Source organism: Muntiacus reevesi, chromosome 9 (genome assembly GCF_963930625.1).
Source record: "Muntiacus reevesi chromosome 9, mMunRee1.1, whole genome shotgun sequence".
Lineage (NCBI taxonomy): Eukaryota > Metazoa > Chordata > Mammalia > Artiodactyla > Cervidae > Muntiacus > Muntiacus reevesi.
In genome coordinates, this window is record NC_089257.1 from 34,727,883 (window position 1) to 34,748,770 (window position 20,888).

Genomic DNA, 20,888 nt, shown 5'->3' on the forward strand with positions numbered 1-20,888 from the left:
TTTGCGACTGTATGGACCATAGCCCACCAGGCTCCTCTGTCCATGGGATTCTCCAGGCAAGAATACTGGAGTAGTTGCCACGTCCTCCTCCAGGGGATCTTCCGGACCCAGGAATGGAACCTGGGTCTCTCCCAGCTCACTCGCTAATCGCTGTCCTTCAGACTTACTAATCAGACGCCCCATCCCCCAAACACGGCCCCTTAACATTGACATTTCCAAGGCTTTCTCAATACTGTCTTCCCAGATTCCCCAGTCACTGCCTTTCCTAGTTTCCTCACGACTGACCCCCACGGCACCCCCACACTGACCTCCCAGCCTCAAGAGACCCTGTGCCCGTGGTGACAGCTCAGGCCTGGGTCGTGCAGCGCCCTCCACATGAGCAGCATCTCATAGGGCGCGAAGCGGTGCACCAGCAGCAGCTCGCGGTACATGCAGGGGTCGAAGGAGGGCTGCCGGGTGCCGGGCAGCTGCACGCCGAAAGGCCGGATGCCGTCGTGGCCGCTGGGCTTCAGGCCGACGCGCTCCAGACACATGCCCATGTAGGCGTCGTCGATGGGGAAGAGCGGGGTGTGGCGGGCCGCCTGGCGCAGGGCCTGGACCGTGTGGCGGGACAGGAGGAAGCCGCCGCCGCTGCAGTACACGGGGTAGACGGACCCGGGGAAGAGCTGCGGGGGCACGAAGTACTTGCTCCAGCTCTCGCGGATGGGCACGGAGCCGCTCATGAGCTGCCCGGCGAAGAGGTGGCGGTCGGGCGACTTTGCCTCCAGGAAGCTGAGCACGTTGGCCGTGTGCACGAAGACGTCGTCGTCGCCGCTGAGAAGGAAGCGCGCGTGCGGGCAGCGGGCCTCCAGCCAGTCGAGCAGGTGCACGTGCTTGAGCGTGAGGTTGAGGAAGGTGTCGGTGAAGGCCCACTGCAGCACGTCGCCGTGCTCACGCGCCTCCAGCGCGGCCAGCTCCGCCAGCTGCTCTGCGCGCTCGGCGTCCTCGGGTGCGGGAGTGCCCAGCAGGAAGAGGCGGCGCACCGGGCGCCCGCCGTAGCTGCGCTCCTGCCCCCACGTGCGGCGGATGAGCTCGCGCCGCTCGAAGTTGGCCGGCGACGACTTCACGGCCAGCAGCAGGAAGGGCCCGCGGCTGCCCCTACACTTGGCCGGCGCGTCCCAGAGCAGCGGGAAGTGGCGGCAGTGGCGGTACCGCAGGAAGTCCTGGATGCGCGCGGGCAGCTTCTCAAAGTCGGCCGTGGCGTTCGCCGAGGCGTCGGCCACGCACGGAGGCCCTGGGCTGGACGGCGACGTGGCAGCGGGGGCCACGTGGGTCACCTGCTGGAACCCATCCGATCTCTGCTCCTGTTGAAACCTGGGGGCGCCGAGGAACCAGTGATGCAGGAGCGAGAAACTCAAACCCACCAGAAGGCAGGTCAGGATCTTGGGTTTCAGGGACCCGAGGCGGGGAAAGGCCATCTGTGGGGGAACCAATCAAAGTGAGCTTGGAGTAGTCTTTGAGTCAGCAGAATGACGCCCTTCCCTTGTCATACGTCTCTTCCAGAACCAGCCCCTTCTCAACTTTGTTGTTAAGAAGGTAAAAAAGCGTACTGAAGCTTTTCGTATCTCCCACAGTCTAGAGTTTTCTGACGTTCAAATCTGTGTATCTTTTCACCTCCTGACATCTACCTCTGGTTGTCACTCGTGTAGGCCGGTTGGACTCATCAAGTCAAAGTCAAAGCCTTTGTCTTCCCTGTGAATCCTCTTCAATGACTGGAACCTCTTTCTGCTCAGTTGCTCCAACTAAATACCCTGACTGTCTGCCCCACCCTCAGCTTACACCTACTTTCCACACCTTGTTGAAACTGCATCCAAATCTCTCCAGGCCTATTCCTTCCTCTCTACCCTTGTTGAGCCCTGACCCTCTGTGACCTATTTCCCTCCTTGCCACCACAGTCAAGGAGGCATGAGGTGACAGTCCTGGACTCAGACTTAGGTTAGAATTCAGTCATCACCACTTCCAGGTATCATCTTGAACAAGTCATTTCAGATCTCTAGCGCTGAGTGTTCTCCTCTCTACCAAAGGGTTGGTAGCTCTTCCCTTGCAGGGTAGTTTAGAGCGTTAAATGAGCATGAACTAGCCAGTCAGTGAATGGTACCAATTCTTTACCCTCTTCATCCTCTGGCCCCACCTCTTTCTATTTCTATTTGCTGGTGTTACTTTCTTTTCCCCACACATGCCAGGTCAGGCCCTCTCCTGTGTGTATCCAAATCCCCCGGTCTGCCTGGGTGAACCTCAAGCCCTGCCTTCATGGGGACACCTCAGGACAAATCCCAGATCACAGCAACCTTACCTGTATTTACTGCCTGCTAAATTCAGTCACACCAGGTCCTGCCCTTCTTGAACACACTGCTCCGTATTTCAGGAACACCACTCTCTTCTGGCTTTCCTCCTCCCTCTTTAAGCATGTCTCGCAGCTGTCTCTGTTCCTTTCTTCCTTTCTATCGTCTTTTAATGGTGCGGGGCCAGGGGGACTCCTCCAGGGCTCTGTCCTAGAAACTCTTTTCACCTTTGTGCAAGCTGATTTCCCTTGCTTTTAGCACCTCCAAGCTCCAGAACCATATGTCCAGCCAACCGCCTATTACTTACCAGCTCTGTATGGTGGTCCACAGCCACCTCAGATACAACCTGAACTCTGGTCTTCCTTCCCAGAGTTCCACCCTCACTGAGTTGTTCAAGCCCCAAATTGTAATTTATCCCCCTCCTTTCACTCACCTCGCTGCCACCCCCCCAAGCCTGGTAAATCCTGACTCCTAAATATTTGAGCAGTCTGTCCCCTTCCATTCCCACTATCAACAGGCTAATCTAAGCTAGCATCTGCTGCTCAGATGAACCTTCTGCTTGGTCTCGCCACACACTTTCTTGCTCTCAGTTGATCTGTCCTCTAGAGCAACTGGGATAACTCTGAACAATGTAAGTTTACAGGCCACTCCCCATGCTCTTTTCTACAGCTCCTCACTGTCATCCACCTGCCCTGGCCGTAGTCGAATCACAGCTTGGGACTGCCATCCTCTTTCTGCCTTGGAGCTTTCCCTCATGCTGTTCCTCTGCTGGGATGGACCTCCCTTCCTCTCCCTCACCTGTTTAATGGCCTCCTCACCCTCTACTTCCACTTGAACAGGTATGTCCTTGGGGGAGGTTATTTGTTCAAAATTTATCTTCCCTCCTAGTCTGTAAGCACCCTGAGGGCAGGGATGGCATCTGTGTTGCTCACTACTGTCTCCCTCCTGCCCTTCCCAGGGTGGGAGTTGGGACAGTATACTGGGGGAAGATACTGGCTGCCTGGTTCAAATTCTGCCTCTGCCACTTTCTAACTGCATATGCTGAGCCAGTTGATTTAAGCTGTCAAATTGCTACCTCTTAAGAGTTACTGGGACTCCCCTGTTGGTCCAGTGGTTACGATTGGAAGTGGTTAAGACTGGAAGTGGAAGACTCTGTGCTTCCATTGCAGGGGTTTGGGTTCAGTCCCTGGTCAGGGAACTAGATCCCATGTGCTGCAATGAAGATTGAAGATCCCACCTGCCCCAACTAAGACCCAGTCCAACCAAATAAAAGTAAATAATTTAAAAATCATTGAGATATTTAAATGATAATGTCTGTAAAGAATTTAGCATAGTACTTGGCGGATAGTAAGTGTTCAGTTGCTGCTGCTTCTGCTGCTAAGTCACTTCAGTCGTGTCCGACTCTGTGTGACTCCATAGATGGCAGCCCACCAGGCTCCTCTGTCCCTGGGGTTCTCCAGGCAAGAACACTGGAGTGGGTTGTCATTTCCTTCTGCAATGCATGCATGCATGCTAAGTCGCTTCAGTCATGTCCGACTCTGTGCAACCCTATGGACAGCAGCCCATGGGCTCATAGCCCATAGCCCAGCAGGCTCCTCTGTCCATAGGATTCAAATGTTTAGTAAATATTAGCTATTATGATTATCAAAAGTACCAGTAAATATTATTGAATGAATAATTTGCCCAGATAATGTGCTCAGTAAATATTCTCGGATTGAGTTGTTTGCACATAGTTGATATTACTGGATCAAACTGTAGTCTCATGCCTGGTTGTTACAGTCCATACACAATGTCCAGCCCAAGATGGACACAGAGCAGGTGTCCCATGAAATAATGGCAGGAGTTAGCTACAAATAAAAGTGGGAGACCCTTGAAAAAACTGTAATCACTGAATCCCATGAGAAATACTAGATGTCGTTTCTTTTTCATGGATTCCTGCTTCAGTGTTTAATGCACTGAAAAAAGGGAAACAGAAAATAAGCTATTTTATCATGAAAGTATGCTCAGTGCCTAGTCCTGTACTTGGCACATTCGGGGCATGCAATCCATTTCCCCCCCCAATGAATGAAAAAGTAAAAGAATGAATGAGGATAGAATTTGGAGTTTGAATAACTTGAGTGTGAATCCCAGCTTTCATTAGCTGTGTGACTTTGTATAAAAATGTTAACCTTCTAGGTTTCAGTTTTCTTCTCTGAAAAACTGAAGAGTTAACATTCATCTCTCAGTAAAATCTAGAGCAAGAAAATAATACTGTCAGTGCTAGAGTACCATACAAATGCTAGTTTTAGAAAATAATTAAAAAGCATTCTCTATCTCCTCTTTCTGTCCACAATTGTTTCTAGAAGGAGAATAGTCTCACATAGTAGACTTTGAACAGTAATTCTTGTTTCACTTAACCTGCATTTACTTTGGTGAAATTGATTCAGGAACCTGGATCTCGGCCACCTTTTGATAGGAAACTAAGGACAAGGTTGAGCCGGTTCCTGTTCCTAACGGTGGTACTGCTTTGCTGACCATCTGTTCTTGGGTGCTGACATTGTGAAGCTCTGGGGACGTTCTCTGTGATTCTTTTTGCTGGATTCCTCCCTACTCCCCGTCCACTTTTCTAGGCACTATGAAATCCCTGCACTTTAAGCTGTCATAGCCTCTGCCGGCCCTGATCCCTTGTCCTTCAAATACCACCTCCAGCAGGGTGCCTCCTGGTAAGTCCATCTCAGCAGAACCTGTAGCACAGTTTTATGTTGTTGTTGTTTTGTTTTTAAATTTTCTGGCTGTGCCACGAGGCATGTGGGATCTTAGTTTCCCAACCAGGGATTGAACCTGCACCCCCTGCTTTGGAAGGGCAGAGTCTTAACTACTGAACCGCCAGGGAAGTCCTATCAATGTTGATAGATACCGCAGCTTCTGAGTAGCAGAGTTGGTCAAAGAGGACAGACCTGCCACTTAGTTGAAAGTTTTGAACCTCAGGTTCCTCATTTGGGGACCTTGGGCAAGTTATTTGTCACAGAGGATATATGAGATACAAATCCTCCCAGGGTATTGTGAGTTGATTGGTGTAAGGCACTTAGAACCATGCCTGGCAGGTAGTGAGCACCCTAGGAACGTCAGCAGTTGGCTAACACAGGAATGTTTACGGGGCAAAGCAGGTCGTCTTTTGTGAGTTAGGTCCAGCCTTCTCACGCAGGACTGTGTAGTGTTCCTTTGTGAGCCTCTCTCTCTGCTCCTTTCTCACTCCACACGTTTAATTCTCTTCACTCCACCTGGGATTCTCTGCCTTACCTTCCCGGGAACAGGAAAAGTTCCTGTTGGTTTTTCTCTCCTCTGGTTTGATGCCAAGTGGCAGATGACTGGAACATAGATTCCTCCAGCCCCCTACCACCCCAAGGTATTCCTGAATATGAACCACAGATATGGCAGGTGAACACACCTTTTTTTACTTTTGGCCCCAGCACCCAACATAGAGCCCTGACCCTGGGGCTTTGTCCTGGTTCCTGTTTGCTTGTCTGCCCTCTGGTTGACACTCTAAGGAGAGTGGGGCAGGGAGGGGCAGAAAATGCACCTCCTTATTAATAGGAAGAAGCCCAAGTCCCCATCTTACCTTGAATGTCTGAGAGAGAAGAAATAGACAGGAGTCATCCCCAGACTGGGACCTACCTTAAACCCACTTTTCTCATTCACAAGCTGAGGCCCCACCTCCCGGACTGTGTTTGTGAACCTGACCAATCCATGCATCCCTCCTCCCTTGGATCAGGGGGGTAGGGGGTGGGGACATGCCCACAAGCTTCCTTCCAACAGTGACAACTTGCTCACCCTTTATGATGAGGCTAAACGTCATTTCTTCTAGGGGTTTTCTCGACTCCCCCACCCACCAGTTGCCTTGTACACTCCCAGCAATACACTTGCCTCCAACACTTCAAATCTGTATTGTAATGAGCAGTTTTCCTGCTAGACTGAGAGGAATTCTAGGGCCTAGGACCTGTTCCGTTAATATAGGATGTGCTTTAAAAAATCTTTGTTGAGTAATTTGCATGTAAAATGTTCATCTAGGCATACCTGCTAGGCACATTCATGGTATCTGAGAGTACTGAGCTTGGCACCATGAGTGGTTGGGAGGGAGGCTGAATCAGATTCGGACCTCATCCTCAGAGCTCAGTGTATCTCGGGAGAGCCAGATAGTGAATGACTATAAAGTGATAATGATGTGTAGAAAACACTTTGGGGCACTTGGAGAAGGTTCTTGACTGGGAAACTTGACAGAGGTTACTTCACATTAGAACTGCATTGTATCTGTTTTCTACTGCTAGGTAACAAACTATCCCAAGCATTAAACAAATGCTTAAAACAACCAGTATTTTTATTTCTCAAGATTCTGTGCTTTACCTAGGAGGTTCTTTTGGTGGACCCACCTGGGCTGTCTTTCACATGGCTCTGTTCAGCTAATGTGTAAGCTGGAAACTGGGGCACTGGCCTTTCTCTCCTGCACTCTTTTGTCCTGGGCTTTGTCATGGAATGTTGGTTTCAGGGTTCCAAGATGGTTCCAGTGGAGGCTACAGGCCTCCCGAGGCCTGGGCATCAGAACTTGTATCATGTCATTTTCACCACATTCTGTTGGTCAAAGCAAGTCACAACACCAGCCAAGATGTAAGTTCCAAAAATATGTGACCATATTTAACCTACCACATGGGTTTGGGGGTTTTCCCAGCAGGTAAGGAGCAGTGGAGAGAGGGAAGTCTGGGCAGAGGTACGGAGGTGGGGATAAACAGGACATGGCTGGGGAACATTCCAAGTTTAATGTGGTTGGCAGAGTAAATATTAGGAGCTGAGAATGCAAAGATAAATCAGAGATTCCTGAGATGGGGCCTTAAATCTGAAGTTTTAACTTGATCCTTTGGAGTTTTAACAAGTCCATACCTGTTTTCAAGAGTCCGTTGTAGCAGGCCATGTGTGGTATGGATGCTGGAGAGGGAAACAGTGGAGGAAGGGAGCCCAGAGATGGGGTACAGTGATCCATGAGAGAGAGGTAAGGCCCAGGTCTGAACTGGGCAGGGATGTATCTTCATAGGTTGGTGACTTACTGGCCATCTAGGTTGGCTCAATGACTTAGTTTTAACTCATTTTCTCCAAGCTCCCTAAAAACTCATCTTTTCTCGCTAGCAGAAATGTTCTTTGAGAAGTTTGGGGATGAATTGAAGTGGGGAGGAAGTTAAATGGGGGTAAGTTTACTGGAATAAAGTGGACAGACTATAGGACAGGCAGTGATGACCTTTCTCGGAAGGTTCTCCAGCGGCCAGGGAGGAATTTAATGACTATATGTAGTGGGTGTGGTGGCAGAATGGTTTCTGAGAGGGGTATTGTTCAGAGGTAGAATTAAAGCACTCTGAACTCCTTTTCAACTCTCACCTTTACAATAGGTGGTTGTTTTCACCTAGTATAAAAGGTCTTGGTCCATTGCTTGTTCTGCCACACCTAGTCTGAAAAACCGAGGTGGCATAAGGCAGAGGAACCTGTCCCCACCCCTAAGACAAACAGGTTCTCTGGGCCAGATGACCAGGAAGGGGAGGAAAGTTGGATGATTCCTTGTTCCACGTTGAATTGGCCAGTGGAAGAGGGATCCAGAAGAGAGGCTGACTCCTCAGGTCTGTCCAGAGCTTTAACGCACCCCTGGCAAGCCCGGGCCAGGCACTCTTACAGGAATGATCCTATTAAGGAGATCCAATATAATTAAGATTCACACTATAGCATGGTAGTAACCCTTAAGACAGTCCTACATTTTACAGATGTATAATGCAACATTCAGTTTTAAGTGACTTGGACACAATCAGACATCTCTTCAGTGGAGGACCGGGATCCTAAGCTAGGCTATTAGACCCCAACAAGGACATGAAATATGTAACTGCACTCCGTGGGGACTAATGCCAGTGGGCTCCAATATGGAGCCTGCTGCCTCAGTGCAGTGCTGGGTCAGTTATTCCACTCCACTCCCCGGGAAGGACCACATCGCCAGCCCTGCCAACAGCCAAAGCTGAGCCCAGCCCAGCTGCTGGCAACCAGAGACGCTTACCCTAGACTTCCTTTTCAGGTGACTGATTATTCTTTTTGGTTGGAGGTGACTTTGTTGTTCAAAATTCCTCTAACTAGTCCTTAAATAGTTTGGTTTCTAGGACTCAGTCTGAGACCCTCTTCCATAGCTTCAAATACCATGTATAGTAGGTTTCCCAGGTGGAACTGTGAATAAGAATCCACCTGCCAGTGCAGGGGACATGGGTTCAATCCCTGGTTCAGGAAGATTCCACATGCTGTGGAGCAACTAAAGCCCGTGTGCCACAACTACTGAGCCTGCATACTGCGACTACTGTAACTAGTGTGCCTAGAGCCTGTGCTCTGCAAAAATGAGTAGCCCTCAATCACCGCAATTTGAGAAAGCCTACTCACAGCAATGAAGACCCAGAGCAACCAAAAAACAACAACAAAATGCCATGTGTGCTTTTGATTCTCAAATTTATGTCTTCACCCCAAATCTCTCAGCTGACCTCCAGATCCACATTTTTCACTATCCTTAAGCTCTCCAACAGGAAGGATATGCATCTCACATGGACTTCAAACTCAACACATTCAAAACTTACTTGATGATCAGTTCAGTTCAGTTGCTCAGTCGTGTCCGACTCTTTGCGACCCCATGAATCGCAGCACACCAGGCTTCCCTGTCCATCACCAACTCCCGGTGTTTACTCAAACTCTTGTCCATCGAGCTGGTGATGCCATCCAGCCATCTCATCCTCTGTTGTCCCCTTCTCTTCCTGCCCCCAATCCCTCCCAGCTTCAGCATCAGTCCTTCCAATGAACACCCAGGACTGATCTCCTTTAGGATGGACTGGTTGAATCTCTTTGCAGTCCAAGGGACTCTCAAGAGTCTTCTCCAACACCACAGTTCAAAAGCATCACTTCTTCGGTGCTCAGCTTTCTTCACAGTCCAACTCTCACATCCATACATGACTACTGGAAAAACCATACCCTTGACTATAACTCCCCCCAAATCTGCTTCTTTGTGTATGACACAGATATATTTGATTTTTTTCTATCTCTAGCACCCTTACCCACCATTATCTCTGACTCAGGCTGCTGCATTCTCTTTCTACCTGGTGTCCCTTCCCCCACACGGGCTCCCTTTAGTCCATTCTCCACCCTTTCTTCAAGTGTCTTCCCTTGTTCAGTTTCCTAGGGCACACTCCCAGAGCTCCCTATACCCTTTCTCTGTGACACTCATCGCAAATATGACTGGCACGATTATTTATTAGACACTAGATCATAAGTGTCATAGGGCAGGGTGTCTGTTTTATTCACTGTATTCCTAGCACCTAACATGGCACAGCTTTCCAAAGTTTGTTGACTGGGTGGCACAGGGCCACATGGTCCCCACATAGTAGGGCTCAAGAAACGAATCATCGGGGAATTCCCTGGTGGTCCAATGGTAAAGAATCTGCCTGCCAATGCAGGGGACACGGGTTCGATCCCTGGTCTGGGAAGATTCCACATGCCACAGGGCAACGAAGCCCATGCACCCTAGAGCCTGTGCCCTCCAATAAGAGAAGCCACTGCAGCTAGAAAGTAGCCCCTATTCACCCCACAACTAGTGACAGCCAACTTGTAGCAATGAAGAACCAGTGCAGCAAAAAAAAAAAAAAAATCCACCATCCAGTGCAGGGAACTCTGGTTTGATCCCTGGTCAGGGAACTAAGATCCCAAGTGCCTTGGGGGAACTAAGCTTGCACACAGCTGGAGGGAAGCCCACATGCTGCAACTAAGACCCAACACAGCCAAAAATAAGTATTAAAAAACAATCTATAAAAAAACAAATGAATCCTTTTTCTCTTTTTATGCTTTCTCCACATTTTCCTTTGAGAATCAAGCCTTATTTTGGGACTAGGTCACCCAACCATTTAGGGTGGTTCTGACTTCTCTGTCATTCAGATGGATCCATTCTGTATCCTAGTCAAGGGTTGAAGCAAAAAAAAAAAAAAAAAAAAAAGGAAAAAATACCTCAAATATGCCAGAACTGAGCCCAGAGTAAGTGTAATAAGAATCCAGTAAATCAAATGATGATGCATCTGTGTAGGGGGTGTGTAGCTAGGTGGCTTTAGAAAAGCATGTACTCTTCAGAGGTGGAATTGAAGCAATCTTAATTCCTTTCCCGTCGTCCTTTTACAAAGTACTGTCCAAATTGTGTTCTGTCAGGTAAGGGTCCTGGTTCACCTCTGGATAGCATCTGTCTGTTGATCCAGGCAAGGCTGCCCCTTCCTGACACACTAGTTGGGACTACCTGACGAACACCCTGTGGTCAGCAGCAACTGAAACTATCAATTCATGCATACTGGGCTAGGAAAGCCTATTTTGAAAAGCTGTGATTTGGAAAAGTAGGTGAGTTATACAAAATTCTAATTTGTTTTATATCTTATAAGGTACATTGGTCATTGCCAAAGATAGGATCCTAGACATATGTATGTCCCCCGACATTGTGTGAAGCTGGAAGGTTCATGTATTTACTCTAGAGCTCCTAAAGTTAAAAAAAGCTGTGTATTTATGGATCATGAATGTTTAATTGAAAAGCAGGGACTTCCATGGTGGTCCAGTGTTAGGAATTCACCTTGCAATGCAGGGGGTATGGGTTTGGTCCCTGGTTGGGGAGCAATGATCCCACATGCCATGGGGCAACTAAGCCCCCACGCCACAACTACTGAGCCCATGCTCCTCAACTGGAGAGCCCGTGTGCTGCAACGGAAGATCCCATGTGATACGACAAAGATCCCATGTGCCACAACTAGAACCTGAAGAAGCCAAGTAAATAAATAAAAATAAACTTGAAAAAAAGAAACAAAAAACTATTAGCTTTTAAGCTTGTAAACTACCCAGACTTGGAGTAGAAATTTACTGCAGTATCATTTAAGACTAATGACAAAAGAAGTCCCAGCTTTGCTAAACTTCCTTCCCATGAACAGGATTGCGGCTGACCTATACAGCCCCTTTCACTCAGAAATTGAAAAAAAAGTGTGTTGTGAGAGATGCAACCCTTCCAAGGCAATACAGTGACAAGCCGAGCACAGGTTTAGGCTGTACTAACCTTCTCCCCAACTGGGTATCATTGTGCAGTGCACAAACCATACAACTAAACATGTGGGCCTGCTTTTATATAAATGTATAGATACATTAAACATAAACCAAGGATAAAATATCACCAGAAGTCTTATTCAAAACTGTATCATTTAATACTTTCACCTATGTGTGAGTGCCTGCTTAGTCACTCAGTTGTGTCCAACTCTTTGTGACCCCCATGGACTGTAGCCTGCCAGGTTCCTCTGTTCATGGGATTTCCCAGGCAAGAATACTGGAGTGGGTAGCCATTACCTTTTCCAAAGGTAATCAATCTGGGGATTGAACCCGGGTTTGCTGCATTGCATGCAGATTCTTTACCATCTGAGCCATCAGGGAAGCCCAACCAAGGTAATTAACACTGAACTATAGCCTAGATTATAGCAGATTAGATAAAAATTTCCATCTCCTCAAAAAATAACTGGCTTTGACAAATCAAATAGAAAAGTGAATAAGCAAGTCTGAGATCACTTGAAAATGTTTAGCTCCTCATATAGATTCACAACAACCTATGTTTATTAAATAATTGCTAGTAGAACAAATATCTGTACCAAGATGAAACTGGGAAACCCTATATTAGCTTGGAAAGTTTATCTAATGGTCACACTGATGAATGACTCTGAACTATCTGAAGTATGAAAATTCTTGATAGTAAACAGTGCCTTCTAATACAGTAAATAGAATTTATTGATACTATTAGGTTGGTGCAAAAGTAATTCTGGTTTTGCATTGTTCAACTTTGCCATTTGCTATTGGAATACATTCTTAAATAAATGTGGTTATGTTATATGTCATTTTAATGTTCATTTCTTGCTTTTTTTTCTGCTAATGACATTGTTATGTATCTTATGTTTATTTTAGATTAGGAAAATGATAAACAAAAAGCAAATTCAAATGATTTTCTTATTCAAGTTCAAAATGGGTCATAAACCAGCAGAGACAACTTGAAACACCAATAAGACATTTGGCCCAGGAACTGCTCATGAGCATACAGTATGGTGGTGATTCAAGAAGTTTTGCAAAGGAGATGAGAACCTTAAGGATGAGGAACGAAGTGGCTGGCCATCGGAAGTTGATGACCAATTGAGGGCAGTCACTGAAGCTGATTCTTTTACAACTACACGAGAAGTTGCCCAAGAACTCAATGTCAACCATTCTATGGTTGTTTGACATTTGAAGCAAATCAGAAAGCTGAAAAAGCTGGGTGCCTCATGAGTCGACTGCAAATCAAAAAAATCGTCATTTGGAAGTGTTGTCTTCTCTTATTCTACACAACAAATCGTTTCTCAATTGGATTGCTATGTGTCACAAAAAGTGACTTTTATATGACAGCTGGCAATGACCAGCTCAGTGGCTGGACCAATAAGAAGCTCCGAAGCACTTCCCAAAGCCAAACTTGGACCAAAAAAGGCCATGGTCACTATTTGATGGTCTGATCCACTACAGCTTTCTGGGTCCTGATGAAACCATTACATCTGAGAAGTATGCTCAGCAAATCAATAAGATGCACTGAAAACTGCAATGCCTGCAGCTGGTACTGGTCAACAGAAAGGGCCCAATTCTCCATGGCAATGCCTGACCACATATTGCACAACTAATGCTTCAAAAGTTAAACAAATTGGGCACAAGGTTTTGCCTCATCTGCCATATTCACTTGTGTCAGGAAACGTTTAATTTTAAGGAATCCTGTATGTTGTTTTCTGTTTCTCAAGGGCCCTCTGTCCCTTATCAGTTACTGGAAAACAGGAATGAGCAGAGCTGCATGCAGTTCTCTGGACTGAGGTCATGAGGCAGAACGCGTACATGGATTCCTTTCAATAACCTTTTACTTTCTGTAAAACTACTTAGTCATGTTCCTATTTCCAATACATGGATTGTCTTCTGACCCTGTGATGATTTTTATTCCCCGAGTTACTGTTGTTATGGCCCTATGACTATTGTTATTCCCTTAGTTACTATTGTTATGCATCTGGTTTCGGTGTTTTTTACTTAACTTTATTTCTTGCCTAAAGCTTCCTTGTATTACAATATATAAGCACACACTGCCATGAATAAAGCACCCGTGTTCCACTAGAGACTTGGGTCCCCCATGTCCTTCTTTTCATTGACTCCTGTTCCCAGGTTCCAGTCTGTCAAGACCATAACAAGTGGCACCCGAACAGGGACTTGGAGTACACCCTTGGCAAGCAGACAGAGTGACTGTGGACCTACTGAGGTTGGTAAGTGCAGGGTTATGGGACAAATGGCTGGAAAGCCCCACCACTTTTCTACTTTGCTTCATCATTATTTAAGGTTCAAGGACTTTTGGTTTCGCGTCAATGATTAGAGGCTTGTCTCCAAATGGTAATTGAACATAATCCCTGGTTCCTTGATGAAAGCAATTTTGGTTTAAAGATTTGGAACCAAGTTAGAAAGAATGTTAAATGAACCACAAGACGGGGAAAAATACTCTAAACGATTTCTGGTCCTTATGGGCCCTCATTAAAGTCATGATTTTGCCATTTCAGGAAAATTCTAGCCACCCCTGATATTTGACAACAGGCAGAACACTTGTTACATGAATATAAATTAGATGATAAAACTTTACAAAAAGCCCAATTAAAACAACATAAATTATTTCAAAATTATCCCACCAGCCTTGCTCTGGCTACCCCAAGTGCTCCTCCTCCTCTTACAATGAACGCCAAACTGAAAGTTCTCTCAACTCAAAGACAAAATGACTCTAACAAGAACTCTTCTGAGGCTCTTTTTGACACTAAAGCTAACAATACTTTCTTTAATGATAATGATAAGCCTTTAACACATACTCATATTTATGATAAAACACTATCTACTCATTCTCTTTCATGACAAAGGCTTTCTAGATTACTAGACTGGGACATAAACAAGGAGTCCTTTCTAGCCTTCACCACACACCTGCCCTTAGCCGAACAAAACCTTGCCAGATATAAACTCCAAATAGTTGAGTCACCCGACCCCAAGAAAGATGGTCCAGATTTTGAGCCCAACATATGGATATGGGTAAACCCCAACCTTGTGTTCCCCCTGGAAAGCTAGAAGTCAAGGAAACCTGAAGATAACTACACAAAAATATTTCAAGGACCTAATGAAGCCTATGCTGATTTTTTAGCTAGATTCAAAGTTGCTATTTCCCATAATGTTATCAGAGAAGAGGCCAAAATGCAACTAGAAAAGCTGCTTGCTTATAAAAACGCAAACCAAAAATGTTAAAGAGCTATCACTCCAATTCATGAGATCGAGACTATTATTGATTATTTAAAGGCTTATCACAATTTAGGATCAGAAACTAAAAAAATACAAATGTTAACTGAAACAATGGTGGCTACCTTTAAAAAGGGATGTGAAAGATGTTTTATATGTGGGGATAAAACTCATTTAAAAAAGGATTCTCCTGAAAAGCACACAGAAAAAATTAAAACTATTTTAAAAAAAAATCTCCAAAAATTTGCCCTCATTGCCATAAGGGGATACACTGGGCCAGAGAATGTCAATCTAAATATGATATTATAGGAAAGCCTATTTCGGGAAACTCCAACCTGGGGACTCCCCGGGTCCCCATCAACAAAAACCAGGGGCAAACTCCATCTTTTCCCTCAAATCCTCAACATCCGGCAATACTACCATCGATATACCAGCTCTAAATGATTTTCTCCTTTTTCCTCAAATAGTCCCTTATAAAATACCTACTGGAATTTTTGGACCCCTACCCTCACAAACCTTTGGTCTTTTATTTGGTCAGTACTGTTCACCCTAGAGTAACTGATTCAAATTATAAGAGAGAGATTCCAATTATGATGTCATCTCAGATATTATGGCAATTCAAAAAGGGAAACAAAATTGCTCAATTACTTCATTTATCTTACATTTCTATTAACTCCTCTAATGATGTACAGACAGATGGATTCGACAATTCAGATCAAAAACAATCCTTATGGACATCAATAATATGTGAATATACCCAACCAAATATATCAAAATTAATGGCAAAAAATTTTCTGGTCTCCTTGATACTAGATCTGATATTACTATTATTTCCGAACATTTATGGCCCAAATCTTGGCCTATACAGAAAATTTCTTGCCAAATTGCAGGAGTTTCTCAAATCAAAATACAAGAGGTTTATCAAAATGTCCAAATATATCCATATAAGTGACCAAAAGGCCAGCCTAAAACATTATGACCCTACATGATAGATGCACCTCTTAATTTAATAAAAGGAGATTTACTTATGCGATGACAAACTTAAATACATATTCCACATTTTTCCTTGGGGCTACTGACTTAACAAACAACGCAATTATTAAAATAACTTGAAAAGGTGACAAGCCTGTTTGGACAGAACAATGGCCCCTTACAAAGAAAAACTAGAAGCTACTAAAAAACTTTTCGATACACATTTGAAATTACAACATATTAAGGAATCTTGTTATCCTTGAAATTCTCCCATTTTTGTAAAAAAAAAAAAAACCTGACAAATGGCATCTTTTAACAAATCTTCAAAAAGTTAACACATCTATAAAACCTATGGGTACACTGCAACCAAAAATTCCATTACCAACCATTACTCCTCAAAACTGATATTATTTTTATAGATTTACAAGATTGCTTTTTTACTATACCTTTACACCTAGACCTAGAAAGATTTGCCTTCTCTCTTCCTTTTCCTAATCATATTGGGCCTCATAAATGATATCAATAGACTATATTGCCTCAAAAAATGATAAATTTTCCCACCATATGTCAATATTATGTAGCCAAAGCCTTTGAACCTGTGAGAAAACAATTTTCTAACTTTCTTGTTGTTCATTATATAGATGATATATTGTTTTCTGCTCCATCTGTTTTAAAAACTCAACAAATGTCTGACGTAGCTCAACAATGCTTAAAAGACTCTAGATTAATCATTGTCCCTGAAAAGATTCAAACCTCTAGACCTTACCATTACTTAAGATCTATTGTTAATAGACAACATATTACTTCCCAACTAACACAGATTCATGTTGATAAATTATCAACCTTGAATGATTTTCAAAAACTTTTAGACAATATAAACTGGATTAGACCCTCTTTAGGTATTGCAAATTATCAACTGACTAGTCTATTTAATACTTTAAAAGGAAATTCTGATTTAAATAGCCCTCATTCACTTTCACAAGAGACACACAAAAAAACTCTGTTTAATACAAAATGAATTATACAAAAATAATTTCTTACTCATATTAGACTTGAATTGCCTTTAGAGCTGTTTATACTCCCCTCTCTCCATTCTCCCACAAGACTTCTTGCCCAGCAAGAACACCCAATAAAATGTATATATAACCATTTTAAAGAGACAAAGTCACTTAAGCCCTATCTTGATTTGATTGCTGTAATAATTATCAATAAAAAATAAAACAAGACTTTAATTGGCTCCTATCCTCACCAAATTATATTGCCTATTAATAAAGCTTAATTTGAAAATGCATTACAAACTTCTACCGATTTCCAAAAAGCCTTCTCAGACTATTTTAGAGAAATTTCATTTCATTATCCCTCTAATGAACTTTAAAATTTCTTAAAAAAATACTGAATTTATTATCTCTCACATTGTTACATCACAACCTATACCTCAAGCTGATGTTTTCTATATAGATGGGACTAAAAACACCAAAGCCTCATTTTGGTCTCTCCAAGAACATAAAGTCTTTTATACTAAATTTCATTCTGCTCAACAAAATGAATTATATGCTCTTATTCAGGTTATTCACCTACATCCTTACCCTATCAATATAATTTCTGACTCCTCATATTCAGTTTTTGTATTAAAAAAAATAAAAACTTCTACCAGAAATTCTAATCAATCTATTAGTCAACAACTTTTTCTTGAATTACAGTCTATTATTAGGGACCAACCTTCCCCCATTTCACACATTGAAACTACAAATAAAAAAATTTAAAGAGTAGGAATACACAGGAACAATTCTATCTTCTCTATCCAGAGCAGACTTTACTAGATTCCAAACACAAGATATTCTTTAACCCTATAACTATTGTTAATATGGCTTTATTTGTTTTAAATTTTTAAAAACTTACCACAAGGAGTTATCCTGACATAAGCAGAAAAACATTTCTAAGAATTGAAAGACACTTCTCTTCCTCTGCCCATTTGGTATCAAGACGGGCTAACTAAACAATGGAAATCTAGGAAATTAACTCATAGGGAAAGGGGTATGCTTGTATTTCTCCAGATAGCTCCAACGAAATCAACTGGCTTCCTCTTCGAAAGATCCACCTCAGGGGAGCATCTGGTGTTCAAAATAGAGAGAAAATGGGCAAATTCCCGGGGAAGAAAAAATTCCAATACAAGCCATGGCTACTCTAAAAATTGCCAAGAAAAGCCACCCTCAACGTCATCGACCTTATGATCTCCTTACCTAGGGATAAACAAAAACCCTTACTAATCAAGCTAAAAATCCGGTTTCTCAACAGGGAATGCCTCGGAATCCGGAAAATATTTTTGTTGCTATGCTTGCTTTGCTTGCTTTTGCTTCCCCCACTCAAGCTGAATTAATTAATCATACTTATTGGACCTATATACATAGCCCCCTTTTTACTACAGATATTTTAGACAATAGATTGGTGGAACCCATCCTTATTGTAAAAATATCTCAGAGCAACCGAGAGCTGGTGGTTGCTTTTTCTCTTACAAGCTTTCCCAGAAAGGATATAGCTAGAGTCAATTTAATGATGTGGAAGAGAACAGAACTGAGGCCTCAGAAGGGACAGAAGCAGATATGGAAACCCCCAATGTCATCAATGGGCAACCCACTCCAGTACTCTTTCTGGAAAATCCCATGGATGGAGGAGCCTGGTAGCCTACAGTCCATGGGGTCGTGAAGAGTTGGACACAACTGAGCAACTTCGCTTTCACTTTTCACTTTCATGCATTGGAGAAGGAAATGGCAACCCACTCCAGTGTTCTTGCCTGGAGAATCCCAGGGACAGAGGAGCCTGGTGGGTTAACGTCTATGGGGTCGCACAGAGTCAGACACGACTGAAGCGACTTAGCAGCAGCAATGTCATCAATGCCAACCCATCTTGGCACCTGGCAGATAGCCCTGAGGTGAATGGAGCCACTGGCTACAGCAGAAGCTTGGACACCTGGAAAGTGATCCCCATGTCAACAGTAAAGCAAACCCTGAGGGAGACAGACAATGAGTTTGAACTGAGGTACCAACAGACATTCAGCGACCTGACGTCCCAGGTCCACGTCACCCCAGGGACAGCATATCAGAGCTTTGAACAGGTAATGTATGAACTCTTGTGGGACGGGGTAAACTGGGGTCACATTATGGCCTTTTTTCCCTTCGGTGGGACACTATGCATAGAAAGCATAGACAAGGAGATGAAAATATTGGTGAGTCAAATCACAACTTGGATGGCCACTTACCTAAATGACCACCTAGAGCCTTGGATCCAGGAGGACTGCAGCTGGGACACTTTCGTGAAACTCTACAAAAACAATACAGCAACTGAGAGCCAAAAGGCCCAGGAGCGCTTCAACCACTGGTCCCTGATGGGCATGACTTTGGCTGGTATAGCTCTGCTGGGCTCGCTCTTCAACTCATAGTAACTATTCCTTTCATTATAATCATTCATATTTTGTACAAGCTTGTGTTCCTCTTCCTTTTGTTATAGCTATAGAGAACTTACAATTTAATAAGACTCTATGTTTTGTGACTTGTATAGATTACAAAATGTATACTTAATTCCTGTTTCTTTGAAAAATGAATCCCTGGAAAGAGGGTCCCACGGCAGGACTTGCCTCCCGGCTACTCACTAAATTACTCTGGTGATCTAAATGATTCATAGGATGGTTAATTCTTGGCATTTTTGGGATTAATAGCCATTACACTACTGCCACTGTCACAGGCACTGCTTTACAAACCTAAATTCAAACACAAAACTTTATTCAAAATTGGACCAAAGATGCTCATATTATATGGGTCACTCAGGCTCAGATGAGGAAATTCAAGATAAAATACAGGAACTAAAAACAGCCATCCAATGGGTTAGAGATCAATTAATAGATTTACAAAAACAAGTAATACTAAAATGTGATTGGAATTCTACACAATTTTGTATCACTCCTGTTCGGTTCAACTATAGTGCTTACAATTGAGAACAAATTAAATTTCACTTACAAGACATACATGATAATGCTTCCCTAAATACACAATTACTGCAAAAGAAAATCTTTGAAACATTCTCTAAAAGTCTGCCCTCTTCCAATAATTTGGAAACTTTAGCTGAATAGCTAGCTGATCAATTATCTGGGCTAGACCCTCAAAGATGGCTCCAAAGTATTACTCATAGTATTGGGTCTGATACTGTAACATTGGTAATTGTCCTGGTAATTATATTTGTTGTATACTGATGCCTTTCAACATAAATCGTTCACACTAAACAAACTCAATTGGTCAGGGCCTTTTTTCACAAAAATAATAAAAAAGGGAGAATTGTCAAGGAACGTTTAATTTTAAGGAATCCTATATGTTATTGTCTGTTTCTCAAGGGCCCTCTGTTCCTTATCTGTTGCTGGAAAACAGGAATGAGCAGAGCTGCATGCAGTTCTCAGGACTGAGGTCACGAGGCAGAACGCATACATGGATTCCTTTCAGTAACCTTTTACTTTTCTGTAAAACTACGTAGTCATGTTCCTCTTTCCAATACATGGATTATCTTCTGGTCCTGTGACGATTGTTATTCCCCTGTTTACTGTTGTCATGGCCCTATGACTATTGTTATTCCCTTAGTTACTGTTGTTATGCGTCTGGTTTCGGTGTTTTTTACTTAACTTCATTTTTTGCCTAAAGCTTCCTTGTATTACAATATATAAGCACACGCTGCCATGAATAAAGCTCCCTTGTTCCACTAGAGACTTGGGTCCCCCACGTCCTTCTTTTCTGTGCCTTCTTTTCGTCACCTCCTGTCCCCAGATTCCAGTCTGTCAGAAGACCATAACACACTTGATCTCTCACCAACTGACTACCACTTATTCAAGCATCTTGATAACTTTTTGCAGAGAAAATGTTCTTACAACCAGCCGGAGGCAGAAAATGCTTCCCGAGAGTTCATCAAACCCTGAAGCATGGATTTTTATGCTACAGGAATAAGCAAACATATTTCTTGTTGGCAAAAATGTGTTGATTGTAATGGTTCCCATTTTGAGTAATAAAGATGTGTTTGAACTTAGTTATAATGATTTAAAATTTATCACGGTCTGAAACTGCAATTACATTAGCACCAACCTAGTATCTATTCCTTAAAATAATTCACTTATTAATTGATATTAACCAATTTAGCCCTAAAAGAGCCAAAAGAAACAAGTACTAACTGTGGAAAAGATTTTGAACTTCTGCT

At 43.5% G+C, this 20,888-nt stretch overlaps 1 protein-coding gene and 1 pseudogene across 1 annotated transcript; one reads left to right on the top strand and one right to left on the bottom strand.

The window, feature by feature from the left end:
* Window positions 1–317: 317 nt before the first annotated feature.
* On the bottom strand, window positions 318–1,460 carry B3GNT6 (UDP-GlcNAc:betaGal beta-1,3-N-acetylglucosaminyltransferase 6). Its single transcript, XM_065943853.1, has one exon. It carries the CDS (start codon window positions 1,455–1,457, stop codon window positions 318–320), a length of 1,140 nt encoding a protein of 379 aa, XP_065799925.1. The 5' UTR covers window positions 1,458–1,460.
* A 12,323-nt stretch (window positions 1,461–13,783) lies between these two features.
* Window positions 13,784–19,095, top strand: LOC136175739 (bcl-2-like protein 1; annotated as a pseudogene).
* The last annotated feature ends 1,793 nt before the right edge of the window (window positions 19,096–20,888 follow it).

Coding starts and splice junctions, on each gene's coding strand:
- B3GNT6 (XM_065943853.1), bottom strand. CDS start 1,457: ATGGCCTTTCCCCGCCTCGGGTCCCTGAAACCCAAGATCCTGACCTGC.